Source organism: Ipomoea nil, unplaced genomic scaffold (assembly GCF_001879475.1).
Source record: "Ipomoea nil cultivar Tokyo-kokei standard unplaced genomic scaffold, Asagao_1.1 scaffold1096, whole genome shotgun sequence".
Classification (NCBI taxonomy): domain Eukaryota; kingdom Viridiplantae; phylum Streptophyta; class Magnoliopsida; order Solanales; family Convolvulaceae; genus Ipomoea; species Ipomoea nil.
Genome location: NW_017617524.1, coordinates 1,152,175 through 1,167,868, shown reverse-complemented (window position 1 = coordinate 1,167,868; position 15,694 = coordinate 1,152,175). Strand labels below are relative to the sequence as shown.

General features: G+C 33.1%; 1 protein-coding gene across 1 annotated transcript; it reads left to right on the top strand.

Moving 5' to 3' along the window:
* The first annotated feature begins 1,335 nt into the window (after positions 1–1,335).
* LOC109183078 (LRR receptor-like serine/threonine-protein kinase FLS2) lies at positions 1,336–14,889 on the top strand. Its single transcript, XM_019333299.1, has 11 exons — positions 1,336–1,340; positions 10,271–10,319; positions 10,445–10,534; positions 10,679–10,753; positions 11,169–11,315; positions 11,419–11,502; positions 11,706–11,852; positions 11,934–12,017; positions 12,102–12,263; positions 12,357–12,503; positions 12,631–14,889. The coding sequence occupies exons 3-11, from the start codon at positions 10,489–10,491 to the stop codon at positions 14,787–14,789; spliced, it is 3,051 nt and encodes a 1,016-aa protein (XP_019188844.1). The 5' UTR covers positions 1,336–1,340; positions 10,271–10,319; positions 10,445–10,488; the 3' UTR covers positions 14,790–14,889.
* Positions 14,890–15,694: the final 805 nt, after the last annotated feature.

The window sequence follows — 15,694 nt, the reverse complement described above, 5'->3', positions numbered from 1 at the left end:
TCAAGATTCTTTATATGGTTTAAATTTTAATAAATATTATGTCCATATTTGTAGGAGGTGTAGTACACGTATTAATGGTAATAATTTATTCTGTAATCAAACATCCTATTGAAATGCAAAGACCAGGGTAACAATGGAGTCACCATCCCTGATTGAGAACGCAGGTATGCTCGCTCGTTGTTTTTTTTTTTTTTTTTTTTTTTTAACTGATTAAGGTGTAATAGATGTACACGCACATATTGATTTGTGTGTGCATTTTTATATTTCACTATGTGCACCTTTGACCATACGCATTTTTATATTTTTATATTTGTGTGCTCACATACGCAGTTGTCTAATTTTTTTTTATTGCACAGACCTCTAAGCTAACACACATAGTACTAGAACATGCATTAGAGGGCAAGAACACAATTGGTTTTGTGTGCATTTTTATAATTGCGTGTGTAGTGTTCAAAAGCGTTGATTAAAAGTATTGTGGGTATATGGGCGCTGCTACAGGATGCACAGTCCTCGACTATAATATTACGCACACAACACAAGTGTGCAACTGAGGATACGTGAAAAGGTAGGCTGTCTGCAGTATATTTCTCAAACAAATAATACCCGGAGTATCAGGTTATCGATCCACAGGGAAGTGGGATATTAAGCACTAGCTAGCTACTAATTTATTCACGAGAAGCTAATCCTAACGAAAGACATGATTGAGCAATGACAAAAACTAAATAAAAGAACAGGTATGCAAGTTTGTGGAAACAATTGAGTAAGAGTGAGATTCCTGGAATTTGAGTATTTAATCACCTAGAGCCAATCCTAAGAACAATATTAAAACATGGGTTTAACAAGTGTGAGAATGCAAAGGTGGTATAGAGTTACTCCAGTAATCTCTAACCTAAGTGAATATTCACTCATGCGATATAAACACACAACAATGAAAGAACAAGCATTCATAATAAATCACTAATTATTACCTTCTCCCGATGTGCAACAATCAAGAATTAAACTTCATAACATATTTAACCTCTCCCAAGGTGCAACAGTTATGTGCAATTGTGTGTGCCCTAAATTATGCCCAACTCCTGTTGTGACACAAACAAAGCTATGAAGTGAGTAATTTTGGCTCTAAACTACTAGCAACAACAATATGAAACACAATTGCAACACAAGTTAAAACCCAAATAATAATATATTAAAGCATTAAAGAACTAGATCTAGACACAAAGGTTCATTAAACCAAGCGATTCTCCCAAATCTCCTTAGCTTGCTCCTTGCTTCCCAAGACAATTTGTGGCTCTCAATTCTCTTCTTTCTTGTCTCCAAAACTGAGCGTAATCCGATCTAGGGTTGAGAATGTGTCATTTTATAGCGGGAGTCAAACTGGGGCAAATTAGGATTTTTCCCGACACAATTTGGAAACTGCCAAAACTTGCACCAAAGAGCCGCTCGACGCGTCGAACTTGACGTCGTTTTTTTCCAACACTCGGCTACAACTTCTCGACACGTCAAGAAGCTTTCTCAACGCGTCGAGTTATTTGGGCTCGAACCGCGACCTTACTGCAAATTTTGCCTGTTATTGGAACATAGGGTCCACTTCTGCTCCAAACTCGTCCTAGAACTTCCCTTGCTCTTGCACTTGACCTATAATGGTTACAAACACTAACCAACACTGTAAAACATTCAAAACAAGTGTAAACTATATCTAAACGATAAAACAATGGAATATGCAATTAAAGTAACATTTTAATGAATTAAATCCTAACAAATATAATCAAACTAACACTAGAAACATTTACAATATGATTCACATCATAGGCGTTGCATACATTTGAATTCTATAGTGATGGAATCATGGGAAATAACGTAAATAATACAAGTCGGATAATAACCACATGTCTAGAATATAATAATAATCCCTTGTCTAGAATATAATAATCTCGAAGTAATTCTGCTTAACAAAACCAAAACACCCAAATTAATCAATGAGGAAGCTTGTCACTCCGGTTTAGCCTGTAACCGTGGCACCTTAAATTTAACCTAGATGCAAAAAGATCAAATTGTCACCGCATTTTTTTAAAATTTTTGTTAATCCAAGACATTGATCTTGACAAGATCAATGGATCTCATCTCACCACACAGCCGCACCTCAGGTAGCCAACTGCACGGGAACCTATTTCAATATATATATATATATATATATATATATATATATATATATATATATGGTAGGGTTCCAGTGAGAACATGTGCTTAGGTAAGAACATGAGAACACATCATGTACATCCATCTAATATTTTTTAACGGTATAGATTAGATTAAGGGTGTGCGAACGCATATTAAATGTGTGCAAACACACTTAATTGCGTTTGCACATATTTAATGCATGTTCGCACACACTTAATCTAATCTATACCATTAAAAAATATTAGATGGATGCACACGATTTGTTCTCACGTTTTCACCTAAGCAGATGTTCTCATATGATCTTAAATATATATGTATATATGTATATATATATATATATATATATATATATATATATATATATATATATATATATATATAGTTTTCCTATGCGCGATGTGCAAAAACATATGCACAATATTTATAATTTTAAAAAGGTACAAGTGTCAAATAGGCTCATCTACTACTTCGAAGTGCTCAATTCCTCCCATCAACTAAAACATAATATAATTGGACACACTTGCCTCTAAAAATTTATCAATTAGCTTTTTTTGCCGGTTACCTCCGGGTTACCACTCCACACTGCTGACATGTAATTTTATTTAAATAAAAATGCTGATGATGTGGAATTCCCTTCCTAATCTATAGGGAGAACCCTAGTCCAACGAGTGAAATAATTTTCGTTCTTCAGTTCTTCATAATCTTGTTCATTGTCCGTTCGTTCATTAATGGAACAAGGAACAAGGAGTCATTAATGGAACCAGAATGAGAATCCAAGAAGAAAAAGAGAGGAGTGGAAGTAGAATCTGCAGAAGAAGAAGAAGAAGAAGAAGAGAAGAAGAAGAGAAGAAGAAATGCAAATGCGGTAGGGGTTTTAGCAGCTCTCAGCCACTGGGAGGGCACAACGAAATAATGCAGCAGCATAATAATAACACAAGTAATGATAATGATGAAAACCAATCAATTGGAGTTGACCGGACGGTTGAATTCAGGCGGGTGCAGATTGCTTCACCGGAGATACCAACGCCGGCAGCGGTCAGAATTCCAAAGGTTCTGAGGTTTTATATTATGAAGAATGAACGGAGATTATGAAGAACTGGTGATGTGCGAAGATGTTTTTCGATTATGAAGAACTGAAGAACGGAAATTATTTCGCTGTTGGACTAAGGTGTTCGCCGGAGATTAGGAAGGAAATTCCACATCATTACTATTTTTATTTAAATAAAATTACATGTCAACAGTGTGGAGTGGCAACCCGGTGGTAACCTGCAAAAAAAAAAAGCTAATCCACAAATTTTTAGAGGTAAGTGTGTCCAATTACATTATGTTTTAGTTGATGGGGGAAGTGAGCACTTCGAAGTAGTAGATGGACCTATTTGACACTTGTGCCTTTTAAAAATAACTAATAGATTTTTACTAATTAAAATCTAAGTGAAATAAAATTTATTTATTATATTAATTCAATACATAATGAATATATAATGTCTTACAAACAGGGACGGGGCCAGAAATTCGGTTGAGGAGGGGCGAAACAATACAGACGGATTCAGAAATTTTTTTCAGAAAAGGCGAAATATTAAAACAAAAGAGATAATTTAAAAATAAATAAATAAACTACCTAAGAAATATAATTGTAAATATTGTTGGATATGAACGAAAAATAAAACATATCGAAACTTTATAAAAATATTCATAACAAAATATGAAACATAATTAATAAAATAATTCGAATAGAAAATACAATATAAATTACACATCTTATTACAGAGAGTGTGTGTGTAATATTAAAAAAGCTATTAAAAAAGAATTGTAAAAATATGTTGATGCTAAGATTGGAACTCTTAACCTCATTATTACCAAAGATGTGCTCTACCACCTATTCTATCTCACTTCTTGTTAACATTTTATAGTTTTTTTATAGTAATACTAAAAACGGTACTATATATACATACATACAAATACTATATATGGGGTGGGGGTGGGGTGAGGGGGGCAGCCGCCCCCCTGCCCCCCTCTCCCTCCGTCCCTGCTTACAAATATTGTTATCATTAAAGAATATAAGAAAATATATGGTGGATGCATGCGCATGGTAAAAGTAATGGAAAAGATAACGAAAGTTAAAACGGTAAGGGTATTTTTGTCCAAAAAATTGTATATTACAACTCTAAAATCACAATGTACAAAATGATTAGCATTAAAAACATGGACATAAATGAGGGATATAACTTTGATTGAGACTTATTATGTTTATTATTATTATTATATATATATATACACACACATAAAGTTATTGTTTTAGTGTAATGTTTATATACATTAATATTTTTTTGGTTAATATTTATTAATGAACATTAAGTTTTAAGTTTATGGAGATATAAAACAAAAGTTATCCCTCATTCTTATCTTGTTGCTCGGGAAGTCGTTTCTATGTCAGGTTGTGGAGGGTGGTTTGATATCCTTCCTCCTTGTCTTGTTGATTGTCTTTCTAGCGATTTAATGAATTAATCTTTTGTCTTTAAAAAAAAAAAAAAAAAAAAGTTATGCATATAAAACGTTCTCAGTACTAATTGAGTTGAAATTTCTCAACAATTGCCCAACCTCAACTGATCGGTCCCCATTACGAAATATATAAGGTCATCATGTCTTAAGGTATCAATTTGCTATCAAGCACTTTGTGCACGGATGGCACCCGGGTTAAATTCCCATATGGGAGGTTGTGAGTTTGAACCTCTGTGGAGGTGTTATTGGCTCTTTGTGCTTTAGTAGGTTGAGAAAGTAGTTATGAACAGATCATACATTGTCATAGAGTCAGTAGCATTCAAAAAATAAAAAAAAAAGTATCAATTTGCTATTTTAATTCCAAGCATTCTTAATTTTATTATTTATTTTATAACCCGGGGTGGTAGCTCAGCAATCATTATTGTATTGACCATGGTCCACACAAGTTGTGTGGACCATATTTTGTCTACTGTAAAATAATGTACATTTAGTACAAAAATAATGTACATTCAGTACAAAAATAATGTACATTATATTCAGGGGATGTACATTATTTTTGTTCTGAGTGTACATTATATTGTATAATGTACATTCGGTACAAAAATAATGTACATTTAGTATATTAAAAATGTACATTTTATTATGGTCCACATAACATTGTGTGGACCATGGTCCATACAATAATTTGCCGGTAGCTCAGATGATAAATGAGGGCAAATTATACCGTGCACCAGGGCGCACAATGCATTGTGCGCCCAAGCCCAAAACGACGTCGTTTTGTACCTTTTTCGCGTGTCTGGCTGTCTGCTATTAACCTCTTAAAAAAATCATGTTTCGAATGTACAGAATTGTATAATAGAAAACACAGAATTTTATACCTGAAAACACAGAATTTTTATAACTAAAAATCCCCATGTTTCGAATATACAGAATTGTATAATAGAAAACACAGAATTTTATACCTGAAGACAAAGAATTTTATACTTGAAAATTCCCATGTTTCGAATGTACAGAATTATATAATAGAAAATACAGAATTTTATACCTGAAAACATATAATTTTATACCTGAAAACACATAATCTTTTTTAAAAAGATAAAAATCCCATGTTTCGAATGTACAGAATTTTATACATAAAAACACATAATTTTACAACAGAATACAAAACGACGTCGTTTTGGGAGGCGCGGGGCGCACATAGCAATGTGCACTATGTGCGCCCTGGTGCACTGTATAATGATTGGAAAATGAGCTCTCTTCGTGGGGTATAATTTCGGGATAACCCGAGTTCAATTCTTACAAGTGATGATCCATCCGGACAAGCTCCCAGCCTCTCGGAACGAACGGGGCTTAGTCAGATGGACCTGGACCGTTAACGGGATAGAGAAAGATCCGGACCACCTTGTGGTTTACATTTAAAAAAAAAAAAAAAGACTACTATTTAAGTATTTATTATTTATACAAATGTATTTCATTTTTACTTGCTTAAAAATATTACAATTATAATTGAATATTATTATTTTTATTTATAAAATATTCATTAATTGTTATAATTATATTTGAATAGTATTATATATATATATATATTCATGTTAAAAAAAAGTGACATCAGATAAAAGGAGGAAATGGTGCCAATACTTTTCTTCCATGAGGTAATATCATCGCAAATTATGCCGTGGAAACATGTTCACCATGCTTTGTGAACACGTTCTAAAACAGCGTCGTTTTTACGAAAAAAAATAATAATTTAGTTAATGTGCTGTTAACGGCGTTTTGCATTCTATGTTCAGATTATGGAAAACGACACTTTTGATTCCTGAATTATTTTACTTTTGTAAATTTAGTCCCTAGCTCTCATTGATTTGAACAAATTTAGGTATTCAATTGTTAATAGTATGTCACATTTAGTCCTTAGAGTTATATAATTTCAAATTATATTAATAAGGTATTTTTTATAAGGATATATTTGTCAAGGAAGATGGCATTAATGGGAGGGAGAATAAATGACAAATATAACCTCATTAAAATTACTTATTAATAGAATTTTCAATAGGGATTAAATGCATCACATTATAGACAATTGAAGGACTAAATTTGTTCAAATCAATTGAGAGAGACCAAATTTACAAAAGTAAAATAATTCAGGGGCCAAAAGTATCGTTTTCCCTTCCGATTATGAATTTACATTTATTAAATTATGAATTTTCTGTTATAAGATTATTAATTAATTAATTTACAGTTATGTAATTAAGAATTTTCTGTAAATTCATAATCTCATAACAGAAAATTCATAATTTCATAACAGAAAATTCATAATCTCATAAAAGAAAAACATTTATTAAATTATGAATTTTCTGTTATGAGATTATGAATTTACAGTTATGTAATTATAAATTTTCTGTAAATTCATAATCTCATATGAATTTTCTGTAAATTATGAATTTTTTATAAATTCATAATCTCATAACAGAAAATTCATAATCTCATAAAAGAAAATTCATAATTTCATAACTGCACATTCATAAATTCATGTCTGCACATTCATAATTTATGAGTGTTGAAGACGCTTGCGCGAAGAGGAAGTGAAACCGCGAAATGTGAAAATGAAGAAGAAAAATCGCACTGTTAATTTTTTTTTTTAAAAAAAAAAAAAAAAAAAAGAGAGATTGATAGAAGATAATGGTGTCACTTATGGACACCGTTACCGTTTGGGACCGTGTTCCACGCCTCTACGGTTCCATGGCATAACGATTGTAATATCATCTAGCCTACTTGTTTGAATAGATCAAGCCCACCTAAGAAGATTTCAAACCATTCGCATGCATTTCCAAGTCAAGGTTGACTTAGAAATGAGAGTGTCAATGTCGAAAGAAACATAATTGAGTGGTACTTCTCAACCAATAAATGCATGGACGAAGCTAAAATCATATCATGGAATCTAAGGTTTTTTTTTTTTTTTTTTTTTTTTTTTTTTTTTTTTTTTAATTAGACTAACAAATAATTAGTTACAATTGTATTAATTAGTATTTAAGTTATATTACAATTAACTTGCTAATATAATGATTTTTTTAACATTAGTGTACTTAAGGAAGAGCTAGTAAACCAAAGAAAAAAAAAATAAATCAAATATAATTAAAATGGACAAATTAAATATGAAAATATGACTATTATCAGACATTAAAATTGGAATGGACAAAGGCAAGAGGTTTTAGAAAATACTATGTAGCCTGCGATCCTAGAAAGAGCAGCTAAGGTAACTCAAAGTTATAATCTCACAGGACTCTTGATGATGACTTTAGGATTACAAGTCAATGAACGTGTGAAACAATCTAATGTCAACTAGAGGCCAATAATTATATGGATAAATGACCGAAATGTGTGGTCAACAGCGTGAAATTCCCAAAGTGTGTAGTGTTTTTTTTTTTTGACAATAATATGCAAAACTCCTTTGGGAGTTGCGTTTTTGGTTGTGTCCCGGCATATTTTTTTTTTTCCGGTATTTTCGTAAAACGCAAGAGATAGTTGCGTTTACGTATTCGTATACGTAAAACGCATTACCTAAATGCGTTTTCTAGGAGATACGGTATAGACAAAAACGCAACTTACTTTTGCGTTTTACGTATTATACTGAAGAACCACAAAACGCAATTAGCACATGCGTTTTTGGTGGCCACGGAGATGAACACTTCCGGGAACCCATACGGGAATTCGTCGGCCATGATTGACCGGAGCGAGCCCCGCTCCGGGAACGGCATCACAACGCAGAGATCCTCAGTTAGCCTGTTGACGAAATGGGCATCCACCGGCATCAAGTTCTTGTGATGATGAGGCAAAGCATTGTTTCTTGTAGAGATTTCTTCCTGCAATGGCGGCGGCGTTGTTGAAGAATTGGTTTCACGGCGGCGGAGATTCGCCTTCTTCACGCAAAGAAAGTCGTGGGGATCAAAAGTAACCTTTGTGCCATCGAGGGCGGAGTGGGTTACTTTGTAGACGGGAATGTTGCCGGAATCTCTGCCGATTGGGTCGTCGGAGATTATCTTGTACACCATTTGTGAGTCAAGATTCACGAGATAGTTGCGACGACGAGCTTCATTAATGTCTAAGGGCAAGAAGATAATGGTAAAAAAACGCATTCGGAGTTGCGTTTTACGTATTTTTTTAGGATTATACGTAAAACGCATCTCCCAAATGCGTTTTAACGTATTTCATATGTCACATGAAAACGCATTTGGCAGATGTGTTTAACGTATACAATACGAAAAACGCAAGTCGCCTTTGCGTTTTACCTAAATAATGAAAAAAAAAAAAAAAAAATACACCCGGGATAACTCCAAAAACGCAAGTGGTAACTGAGTTTTACATATTTCTGTCCAAAAAAAAGTCAGAACATATTTTTGGAATTTCTCTTGCCCATCTACACATTTCGGTCATTGATCCATAATTATATATCCTAATCATAACTAATAAGCATTTTACATACTTAGAGCAATAATATATCATTTTCGTAATTTTTGAACTATTGAATTATTGCATCATATATGTATCTAACAAACAACATAAGTAGTTGTCATATGCACTAAATATCTTCTTATTTAAGAGAGCTAAGGTTAGAGAAGAATCCGTGTAGCCTCCTCAGTTACAACACTCGCACAATATTGAGTCTATAGTTATACTTCTTTTAGTTCATCAAATGGGAAAATTTTTATTATGGGTTTTGATTTTGATGATGGTAGTGAACACTTTGAGTTGTTTAGGGTGTCTCGAGGAAGAGAGGATTGCACTGTTACATGTGAAAACTCATATAATGAACAACACATATGGGAACCCTCTAGATTCATGGGTGGAAGATAAAATGAGTGATTGTTGTAAATGGTCAAGGGTGATATGTAGTGATATTACGAGGAGAGTGATTAAACTAAATCTCTATTGGATAAGGGATGAAAGAGTTGAGAATTGGTATATCAATGCTACTGTATTTCTCCCTTTCAAACACCTCAACTCTCTAGACTTGTCTGAAAATAACCTTGCTGGTGTGGTTGAGAATGGAGGTAAGTCATCTTTTTAAATTTTCATTTATTATTAGTATTATTTAATTTTATCTATCATATCAGAGGATCAATTTGAAATGTGAAAACATTAAATATAAAGTTTAATTTGTTAATGAGTATTTGTTATCATGTTTATTCAAACAACTCAACCAATTATCTATATCAGACTTGAGAAATTGAATTAGATCATTTGGATGGTGTGGTTGCAAATGCAGGTCAACTCAAATAAAACTCTATTATTTATTATTGTTAGTTATAACTGACTACAATTTTCAATTCTCAAAGCAAAAAATTAAAGATCATAATAATGTCAAACTACAGGAAACGAAAATAATTAACAGGTTTTGATAATGGTAGTAGATTGCAAGACATAATTAAACTCATATATACATATCCTGTTCAATTATTATTTCATTAATATTTATGATATGTTAACAGGTTTTGATAAACTGTCAAAACTTCGCAATTTGAAAGAGCTTGATTTGAGCAATAACAACTTGAATCGCAATATATTTTCTTCTCTCAGTCATCTTTTGTCTCTCAAGGAACTTTATTTGGATGAAAATCCTTTGGATTCCCCTCATAATAATTCAGGTATGCTTATTTAACAAGTCTTATCAACTTACTATGTAAGATAATGAGTTCATTAATCAATTGATGTTGTTTAATTCGATCACACATGCTGAATTTTTTATTATTTCATACTATAGACAATATAGGTCATGAAAGACTCTCCGGATTAAACAATTTGGAGATCCTCCGCATGAGATCAACCAAGATGGAAGAAAACAATGTCTTATCGGCTTTGAGTAAACTAATCTTTTCAAATATTATTTATATTTATGTTGCTTATATATGTCTCTGTATTATACTTAAAAGAATACAATTTAAGTGAAATAAATTTACACCTGCATCCCATGATGGGTTTTTTCTGAGTATTCTTTTTGGGACAGATTTAAAAGACTTCATCAGCTTAAAGGATCTCGACATAAGCGAGAACAAATTCCAAAGCTTTGAACCAATTAAAGGTATTGGAGGGAGGGAAATGTTTTTGAAGCATTTATGTTGACAAAATTTATAAAATATACTTTGTAAGTTGGAGGGAGAAAAATGTGTAATGACTTAATAAGCTTACTGTAATGAATTTGTAATATTGACTTAATGAATATGTAATAATATCTTAATAAACATGATAGGCTAATTAAATAATATATGTGCAGTTTTCAAAAAAAAAACAAAAATAATATATGTGCAATTTAAACATCCTAAAGCTTTTTAATGATATATTTTTTATACATTAATTTTATTTGTACCAAAAAAATAAAAAAAAAATTATGTTTAAAAATAATTTAGGGGGAGGGATATTAATTTATTAAAATTAAAATTAAAATTAAAATTTTCCAACCACTTAGTAAGTACTCTTTCTTGCAATGTCTTTGACAGATTTAAAGGACTTGATCAATTTGAAGGAGCTAGACATTAGCTACAACAAATTTAATAACATCATATTCCAGCTGGTTAAAGGGCTTCCTTCACTCAAGATTCTGTATTTGAGTGAAAATGATATTCACGGACGACTGCTCATACAAGGTGCATACCATATATAACAGCAAAATTGTACTGTTTCATATTATACCTTCAATTATTTGTCAACCTAAAATGTGAATGATTTGCCTTCCGACTTATTCTACAGACATAAATGCCTTAAGCAATCTGAAGGAATTATATTTGGATGACAATTATATTGAGGGCTTTGAGACCTTTGCAAGCTTTTCAGGTCAATTAAATTAGTTTTATCTAATTAAATTTTTTCAAAATGATCTTACTTGTATTTGTTATTCTTGCCTTGTGACGTATATTGTTAATTTTTTTATTGAATTTATTTTGAGGATATTATTGAAGGAAAAGTATTGATAAATGTTGTTAAATAATTCTTGGAATAATCATATCATAAGTTGTCTAACTTAAGTTTTTGTACAGATGGAAGAAGATTAATGAAATTGGAGAGATTGAGTTTGGACAACAATAGGTTTAATAGCAGCATCTTCAAGTCACTTAAAGAGTTCCCTTCACTTAAAATTCTGAGTTTGAGAGAAAATAATTTTCACGGATCACTGCATATACAAGGTTCCTTCATTCAATCTCTATCTTCAATTAATATTTGCCGATCTACAACGTGAATCATGTACCCTTCAACTTTTTCTGCAGATATAAATGCTTTGAGCAGTTTGGAGGACTTAGATTTGAGTTATAATTCATTTGAGGACTTTGAGACCTCTACAAGCCTTTCAGGTCAATTAGTTTTACATAATTATTATATTTTTTCCTAACATATATCTTTAACTTAACCTTTTATATTTTGTAATGTGGAATTAGGAGCATCAAGTCAAATTAAAAACAACAGTCATCATCTCCAGTTGCACTTAAATAGCATCAAGTGTAACATGACAAAGCTATTACAGTCTTTGGCAACACTTCCATCCATTAAGAGCCTCAGTTTAGAAGATAACAACATTACAAGCATTGGTGCAATTCATGGTGAGGAAAATGAAAGATCTACTCGTCTTACTTGCATTCTGCTCACACCATTTCTTTTCTCTAATTTTGTTTTATGTGTATGTGGCATTTAAGCATTGAGGAATCTAAGCATGCTAGAAGAGTTGGTTCTTGACTACTCTTGCCTACATAAGGACTTTCTTCAAAACATTGGACCAATGAACTCGCTCAAAGTATTATCAACGAATGGAGCACAATTAAGAAGTACATTACCTAATAAAGGTAAAATTATCGTTTCTTATCAATTGTTATTCCTTTTATGGCTATAACCATACACTCCATAATAACTAATTAAGTGTATGTCATTTCATTTTTGTAACTTAAATTTTTTGTGATTACATCGTTATAGGTTGGTGTGAACTAAGGAGCCTCCAAGAGCTTTGGTTTAGTGAAACTCAATTGGAGGGAACACTGCCGCCATGTTTGAAAAATTTAACATCTCTTAGTTTAATTGATCTCTCTCAAAATGGGCTTATTGGAAACATTGGTTCGTCTCCGCTTTCAACACTCAAGTCACTCAAATATCTATTAATTTCGAGTACTTCTTTTGAAGTCCCAAGCTCATTCAGATTTTTTGCTAATCATACTAAGCTTAGAGGCATTTTTGCTAATGGAAATAAGGTGATTACAGAAACTGAGTTGCAAAGCTGGGTGCCTAAGTTCCAATTAGAAGTCTTTTATATGTCAAATTGCATCGGCCTTCTAAAGTTGCCAACATTTCTTCACTACCAGCATAATCTGAAGGTTTTTGAGATCTCCAATAACAATTTGGAGGGAGAATTTCCCATCTGGTTGCTACAAAACAACACGGAACTCATTTATTTTCTAATGAATTCCAATGCTTTCACAGGAGTCTTTAAGTTGTCGTCACATCGTAACACTGACATGACGATAATTGATGTCTCCAACAACAAGTTATGTGGAGAGATTCCTAACAACTTAAGTTCATCCTTTCCAAATGTTGTTGCATTGAACCTCTCTTATAACTTGTTTGAGGGTCAGATACCTTCCAATCTTGGAAAATTGAAAGATTTGGAAATTTTGGAGTTGTCAAATAATTCATTGACAGGGGCCATTCCTAAGGAGTTGCTGATAGGTTGCTCTTGGTTGGAAATGCTAAAACTGTCAAACAATAAATTGGAAGGAGAAATACTCCAAGAATTTATTCACTTGGATTCACTCTGGTACCTTCACCTTGATGGTAACAATTTCACAGGCACCATAAAAGATAGTCTTTTGAATATCAATTTGATATTTTTGGATATTAGTGACAACAAATTTGTTGGAAATATTCCAAGATGGATGGGTCACATGAGAAGTTTAGAACAACTCTCTATGTCCAAGAATCATCTTGAAGGTTCTATCCCTATTGAGGTGTGTAGCCTGGAATTACTCTCTATTTTAGACTTGTCAGAGAACAACTTAACAGGGTCAATTCCATCTTGCTTCAATCCATCCTCAATAAAGCATGTTGATCTGAGTAAAAATCACCTGGGAGGTCAACTTACACGTGCTTTTTTTAATAACAGTGCCTTGATAATATTGGATCTTAGTTACAATGATTTTGTTGGAACAATTCCAGAATGGATAGGCAGTGTCTCCAAATTGAGCATTCTTCTCCTCAAAGCAAATCGGTTTGATGGTAAGATTCCAATTCAAATATGTCAACTTATGAGACTAAGTATATTGGACTTGTCTAGTAACCAACTGACAGGTTTAATCCCCAAATGCTTGGGTAAGATAAGTTTAGAGGTGACCAATGAAAAATCAAAAGCCATGGTATATATGTATAGAGGTTTCAACATTGGATCAACAATTCTATTTTATTCCTCCGATATAAATGATTTCACCATTGATATCTCACCAAGCAGTGCTCCTCCAGAAGTGGAATTTACAACAAAGGGAAATTCATATTACTATGAAGGTAGCATCCTCACTTATATGTCTGGAATTGATCTCTCTGCTAATAGGTTAATTGGTGAAATCCCATTTGAGTTGGGAAATTTGACTGAGATACGTGCATTAAACTTGTCACATAACAACCTTAATGGCACGATCCCAGAAACATTTTCTAAGTTACACAATATTGAGAGCTTAGATCTTTCCCACAACAAGTTGAATGGGAAAATTCCAAACACACTACTCAAGCTCTACTCATTGGAGGTGTTTAGTGTTGCATACAACAATTTAACAGGTGCCATACCAAAACAAAATGCTCAATTTGGAACTTTTGATGAAAGCTGTTATGAGGGAAATCCTTATTTGTGTGGGCCACCATTACAAGTCAGCTGCAGCAGCATTAAGTCATTGCCATCTCCATTGCCGACTAACACAAATGGTGAGAGTGAAGAAAGTACTGGTATTGATATGGAGGTTTTCTACATCACTTTTGGTGTATCTTATGTTGTTTTTTTGTTGGGAATAGTGTTAGTGTTATATATAAATCCTTACTGGAGAAACACTTGGTTTCAACTGATTGAGTCCATTGTATATAAGTGGCATGGCTAAGGAAAAAACTAAATACTCATAGATCAAATGTATTGTAATTTGTAATAATGTAGAGACTTACTCATTTGCCAAGGCCACTTCGAATCTTACTATTTTATCATGTACTGTTCTTATGTTATTACATTTTTCAGTATTTTCTAATTTTTATTTTTCAGTAAAAATTAAAACAAAATGTTCAATAATAAATATGTGAAGGTGAAACCAAAGAAGTTGTTGCGGACCCAACATTGGTCCTGGTAGGACTTGTAGCTACGACGAAACCGGTCAAGTTCATAATTATGAGAGACATCCTCGCATTCGTTTGGAGACCAGCAAGAGGAATGAGTGTCAAGGAACTCACTTCAAATCTCTTCCTGTTTCTGATTTTTTTCATGAGTTTGATCTGAAACGTATTCTTGAAGATGGGCCCTACACTTTTGAGCAATCCTTGCTAGTGCCGAAAAGGCTGAACCCGGATGAATTTGGTCATTATGTCACCCTCAATAAGACAGAATTCTGGATCCAAGTTGATAAACTTCCAGTGAGCTTATTCACGGAGAAGATGGCAGAGGCTATTAGAAATTTCTTGGGGGTGTTCGTAAAAGCCGATAAGAAAAATTTTGACGGAATGTGGAAGTCATTCATGAAAGTTCGTGTCCTCATTGATTTTACCAAACCTCTGAAAAGGAAGCTGAAACTAAACAAGGGAGGGCACCAAAGTTGGCTAGGTGGAATTCTGATATGAACATTGAACACTCCCCCATTTTTGTTTCCTTTGTGGTGTAATAGGTCACACATAGAGGTATTGCCATAAGATTTTAGAGGGGGTTGACAACACAACGGAGAGACTATTTGGGGTGTGGCTGAGAGCGGCGAGTCATCATCCTGTGGCGGAGCAGGGCAATCCGTGGCTAGTCTAAGAATTT

Bases quoted from the DNA above. Each gene is read 5' to 3' on its own strand.
- LOC109183078 (XM_019333299.1), top strand. From the start codon at position 10,489: ATGAGATCAACCAAGATGGAAGAAAACAATGTCTTATCGGCTTTGA. The intron at 11,503-11,705 runs GTCAATTAAATT...GTTTTTGTACAG, and splicing joins GACCTTTGCAAGCTTTTCAG to ATGGAAGAAGATTAATGAAA. The intron at 11,853-11,933 runs GTTCCTTCATTC...CTTTTTCTGCAG, and splicing joins CGGATCACTGCATATACAAG to ATATAAATGCTTTGAGCAGT.